This window comes from Nerophis lumbriciformis, linkage group LG25, assembly GCF_033978685.3.
Source record: "Nerophis lumbriciformis linkage group LG25, RoL_Nlum_v2.1, whole genome shotgun sequence".
Classification (NCBI taxonomy): Eukaryota; Metazoa; Chordata; class Actinopteri; order Syngnathiformes; family Syngnathidae; genus Nerophis; species Nerophis lumbriciformis.
In genome coordinates this window covers 33,539,303-33,545,091 of record NC_084572.2, presented here as the reverse complement: position 1 = coordinate 33,545,091, position 5,789 = coordinate 33,539,303, and the positions used below count along the sequence as shown (strand labels likewise).

General features: G+C 45.5%; 1 protein-coding gene across 1 annotated transcript in view; it reads right to left on the bottom strand.

Annotated features, from left to right (window-relative positions):
* Positions 1–332: 332 nt before the first annotated feature.
* LOC133621842 (voltage-dependent T-type calcium channel subunit alpha-1I-like) overlaps positions 333–5,789 on the bottom strand; it is a 317,273-nt gene continuing 311,816 nt past the window's right edge. The window contains exon 37 of the mRNA XM_061984241.1: positions 333–2,803. Within this exon, the coding sequence (XP_061840225.1) occupies positions 2,261–2,803 (543 nt within the window). The 3' untranslated portion in view covers positions 333–2,260. The remainder of the gene's footprint in view (positions 2,804–5,789) is intronic.

The window sequence follows — 5,789 nt, the reverse complement described above, 5'->3', positions numbered from 1 at the left end:
ACCCTGACCCGATTCTGTCAAGGATTGTGTGGTGACTGTCTGTGCACCAGTCTCCCCACGTTAAACTAAGTCACGCACAGGCATCCTCCATAAAGGGATACAGCCCTACCAGGAGGATCGTCATACTCGGAGTGACCGCCGATGATGGCGATGACCGAAAGGACAAGATCACGGGTACAAGCGGCCGAACTGAGTTTCCTCCGCCGGGTGGCAGGTCTCTCCCTTAGAGATAGGGTGAAAAGCTCTGCCATCCGGGAGGAGGTCAGAGTAAAGCCGCTGCTCCTCCACATGGAGAGGAGCCAGATGAGGTGCTTCGGGCATCTGGTGAGGCCAAGGGGAAGACCCAGGACACGTTGGGAAGACTATGTCTCCCGACTGACCTGGGAACGCCTAGGGATCCCCCGGGAGGCGCTGGACGAAGTGGCTGGGGAGAGGGAAGTCTGGGCTTCCCTGCTTAGGCTAGTACCTGACTGCCCCCTAGCCAGGGATACGGTGAAGACCTCAACGGCGGATCAGGCGGAAGACGGTAGATTTTAAGAACTACCACAACGGCTGCGATGGCGGAAGAAGGCTGCAGCAGAAAAGGGTCCCCAGTCGTCTTGGACTCCATACTACTGACCCTGACTTGATTCCGTCAATGATCGTGTGGTGACTGTCTGTGCACCAGTCTCCCCACATTAAACTAAGTCAAAACAGGCATCCTCCATAAAGGGATACAGCCCTACCAGGAGGATCGTCATACTCGTTCGAGTGACCGCCGATGATGGCGATGACCGAAAGGACAAGATGACAGGTACAAGCGGCCGAACTGAGTTTCCTCCGCCGGGTGGCGGGTCTCTCCCTTAGAGATAGGGTGAGAAGCTCTGCCATCCGGGAGGAAGTCAGAGTAAAGCCGCCGCTCCTCCACATGGAGAGGAGCCAGATGAGGTGCTTCAGGCATCTGGTTAGGATGCCACCCGAACTCCTGGGGCACGTCCGACCGGCAGGGGGCCAAGGGGAAGACCCAGGACACGTTGGGAAGACTATGTCTCCCGGCTGACCTGGGAACGCCTAAGGATCCCCCGGGAGGAGCTGGACGAAGTGGCTGGGGAGAGGGAAGTCTGGGCTTCCCTGCTTAGGCTAGTGCGTACGCGAACTCGGATAAGCGGAGGAAAATGGATGGATGATTTTACATGAATGGCCAGTCGGTACCTATAAAAAGTACCTAATTCGGCACCCATACCTAGTTCCAATTAAGGGCCTGCACCCTATGGGGGACTCAATCCAGATGGTCTAAGGGGGCGTCACCTTTCCGAAATCCTTGTTACATAGGACGGTTCAGTGTACCCACTCTTTAGCTAGGTAGCTAGCTTCATGTTAGCATTCAATAGCTGCATTGGTGGGATTTTTCAATGGGGACAGACGTGTTGTTTTAACGTTCCTTACTTTTGAGCACTGTTTTCCCGCTTTTTGTCTATTTGACAACCAAGTGGTTGAGTCGATTTCTGCAACAAAAGTACCGGAATATGGTACTGTTTAATTTTACACTAATTGGTACCCGGTAGTACCAATGGAATTTGGTCAGTACCTATAAAAAGTGCCAAATTCGGTACCCATCCCTAGCTCCAACTGAGGGGCTACACTAAAAGGGGTACTCAATCTCGATGGTTTAATAGGGGTGACACCTTTCCGAAAAGCCTTGTTGCATACGCCAGCTCAGTGTCCCCACTCGTTAGCATTCGGAAGCTGCATTGGTGGGTTGAATTTGAAGGAGTTTTCCAACAGCGCTCTTTAAATGTAGTCCCTTACTTTTGACTCCATAGTAGGTACTTTGAAAATAATCCAGACTGGACCGCTTGATGGAAACGTCTTCAGAGAACATTTGAGTCTACTTCCAGAAAATAGCTCACCTTTGAAACATCCTGTCTCTTGTCCAATGCTACTTATCAGCCATCTAGAAGGATATAAAAACAGGTAGAGTTCTGCTTCTTCTTCCGCAGAAAGTGTGCCATGTGACCAACACTGACCATGGCTATTTTTTTTTTTGCAGGCGCCCCGGTTCAGAGTCCCGAATCCTCTCCCTGTTTTTCAAGCCGCTTCCAGGAAGCCTCATGAACCACGACAATTACCATCATTCCAGAGTCAGCGAACTGACAACCCATCCCGAGCAGCCGGAACCCGGGAGGGGAGTGACGGAACAGACGGTTCAAAGACGAGTTGGGTGGGTCACAGAACAAGTCGGAAGAGTCCCTCTCTAGTCAGGAGTTCCACAAGAAGAGTTTCATCTGTTCTTTCGGGAGTTTGTGCCTCTTTCCCGGTTGCCGTTTTCCCCGCTGAAGTCTGTGACGTCGCCGTCTCCCGCCCTACCCGCCGTCCAGTACCCGTGAGCATCGTCCTCAAGGAGATGGCATCCATCTTTGCTCCCCTTAGGTTGGTCCAGCGAGCCTGTGCTGTTACATTTCTTCCCCAGCGGGGGCGCCAAAGAGGCCGGCGTGAGCAGCGAGTTCAGCGAGAGGCTGTTCAGAGCCTCAGAGGCGCAGTCAGACGGGTCCATGGAGTCCTTGGGGGTAGAGGTGCCGCCGCCGGAGCTGCTCTGGCTCCTCCGGTGGCCCCGAGTGGCCTGGAAGGGAACCGGGGAGACCCGTTTCTTCCCTGTCGGGCGGCCCAGCTGCTGGCCTGCACTGACATTTGAGGGGGGGCTGGAGAGTCGACAGGGGAGATCCAGTTCCCGAGGCGGCAAGACGCTGAGAACTCCCTCCGGCGCCGACTGCAGGCTGTCTTCTGAACCGCCTACGGCCGAGGACGGGTGGCTGTGGGATGTGTACTGCGGAAAGAGAGGGACCAGCTGTCAGCATTTTAGTTATTTTTGTGTTTGAATTTTGTGAATTGAATGTTTTTTGTTTTTTTTTTACATCAAATTACGCTGACAATTTGCATTGGAAAAAAAAATCTGAGTTTTAAAATTCAGTGTATAAAAATTTGGTGTAAAAAAACTCAGTGTATTTTTTTTTAAGAGTACAACAATTCAGTGTATGAAAATTAAATGTAAAAAATTTCAGTTTATAAAAATTCAGTGTCGAAAAATTTGCTGCTTCAAAAATGAAGACTGAAGTGATCGATCCCATCTCAGAATCAGCCAATGAGGTGTCAAGTTTGAGTCTCGCTTGTCATTGTTCTGCACGGAATATTTTCACACAGAATTTTTCCACACTGAATTTTTTTTTACACAGATTTTTTTTTTACACTGATTTTTTTTTACACTGTATTCAATACACTGATTTTTTTACACATAATTTTGACACACAACATTTTTTACCACTGAATATGTTTTACACTGTATTTTAATACACTGATTTTTTACACTGAATTTTTACCTACTGAATTTTTTTACACTGAATTTTTTTACACACTGATTTTATTTTATTTTTATACAGTGAATTTTGACAAATTTTTTAAAACTGATTTTTTTTACACAAAATTATTTTAACTATTTTTATACACTGAATTTTTATAAACTGTATTCTTACACTGACTTTTTTACACTGATTTTTGACACAGTGAATTTTTTTTTACACTGATTTATTTTTTTACACTATTTTTTTACACTGAATTATTATACAGTGAATTTTGACACAATTTTCTTACACTGATTTTTTTTTACACAGAATTTTTATAAACTGATTTTTTTTACACTGATTTTTGACAGTGAATTTTTTTACACTGATTTTTTTTCCACTATATTTTTTTACATTGAATTTTTATACAGTGAATTTTGACACATTTTTTTACAATACATTTTTAAACGGTGAATTTTTTTTACACTGAATTTTTATAAACTGTATTTTTATACACTGATTTTTTTTTTACACTGAATTTTGAGACAGCAAAAAAAATTTTACACTGATTTTTTTTTTTACACAATTTTTTTACACTGAATTTTTACACAGTGAATTTCTTTTATACTGAGTGTTGATACACTGATTTTTTTTTTTTTGCACAAAATTTTCATACATTTTAAAACACTGAATTTTTTTTCAAGGAAATTGTATGTATAATTTTCTGTACAAAAAATCAGTGACATAAATTGGGTGTCAAAAAAATCTTCCATAATAAGTACACAATTTAACCTTCATAGTTACCAACATAAATTAGCTTAAAAATGTATGGGCGGATTTTAAAGGAACTTTCAGGAAATGTCACAAACGGGATCAGGAACAAATGATGAGATTTTGGGCTCAACTTTGGTGGGTGTGTTTGCTGATGGCCCCGCCTCCACCCGCAGAGATAAAAGGGTTCACTTTGCTTCTTTCAGTCCATCCATCCATCCATCCATCCATTTTCTACCGCTTAATCCCTTCGGGGTCGAAGTTAACATTTTTCTGAAGTTTGAGCTGAATGAAGTCAGCTTTGTGCACCCTGGTACGAGGAGAAGGGATTCAAACAGGGCGTTAAAAACATTCCAAAATAAAAGCCTGTGAGAGACGCAACGAGACTACAAGAATGCTCACAGCGTCGGCCGACAGAGCTGAGTGGCGGCCATGCTAATTAACCCGGCGCCACCGCGCCAGGATCACTGAGCTCCACAAAGCCAACAGGTAGACTGGTCGCCATGGATACGCGGAGGAAAAAATAACCTCTTTGTTCTTGTTTGTCTCATCTCGCTCAAAGGTTGTACACACTCATAACAACACTTTTGTCCACTAACGCTCAACACCTGATTGCTTAAGACGCTACGCAATTGTGAGCTGGAATGGCTAGATGACAACTGGTGTACTAGCTGAAAACTGACGTGCTAATTGTTACCTAACAACTGGTGCGCTCGTGGCTAGCTGGAAACTGCCACGCTAATTGTTACCCGACAACTGGTGTACTAATTGCGAGCAGACTACTGATGCACTTATCGCTAGCTGGCAGCTCGCGCAATAATTTCTGGCAGGTAACTACTAACTAACTAATTGCTAGCACGTAACTACAGCGCTAATGATTAAATGGCATTTTGCGTCGCTAATCGCTAGATGGCAGCTAATATTGCTATTTACTAGCTGGCAAACAACACATTGATTCTCTAGCTGACGCCGAGCACGAGAATCGCTAGCTGGCAACTAGCGCACTCATTAACGGCAGGCAACTCTTGCACTAAATTGCTAGCATGCAACTACAGCGCTAATCACTTAGCTAGCATCCTGCCCTGTTAATCGCTAGCTGACAGATAGTAATGCTAATCGCCAGCTGGCAATCAAAGCGTCAATAGTTAGCTGGCAACGAGCACGCTAATGGCTAGCTGGCAACTAGCGCCCTACCTGCTAGCAGGCATTTGGAGCACTAAATGCTAGCATGCAACTACAGCGTTAATCGCCGGCTGGCCACCTGTGCCGCTAATTGCGGGCTGGCAACTAGTGCCCCGAAATGCTAACATGGATATAAAATGAGCAGCTCCTCATCCATCCAGTCATCCATAGTCATCCATCCAGTCATTCATAGTCGTCCATGCAGTCGTCCATGTAGTCATCCATCCAGTCATCCATAGTCGTCCATGCAGTCATCCATAGTCGTCCATCCAGGAATCCATCCAGTCATCCAATCAGTCATCCTTACAGTCATCCATCCAGTCGTCCATCCAGTCATCCTTACACTCATACATCCAGTCGTCCATTCAGTCGTCCATTCAGTCGTCCATACAGTCATCCATACAGTCGTCCATACAGTCATCCATACAGTCATCCTTTCAGTCATCCTTTCAGTCATCCATCCAGTCGTCCTTACAGTCGTCCTTACAGTCGTCCTTACAGTCGTCCTTACAGTCATCCTAA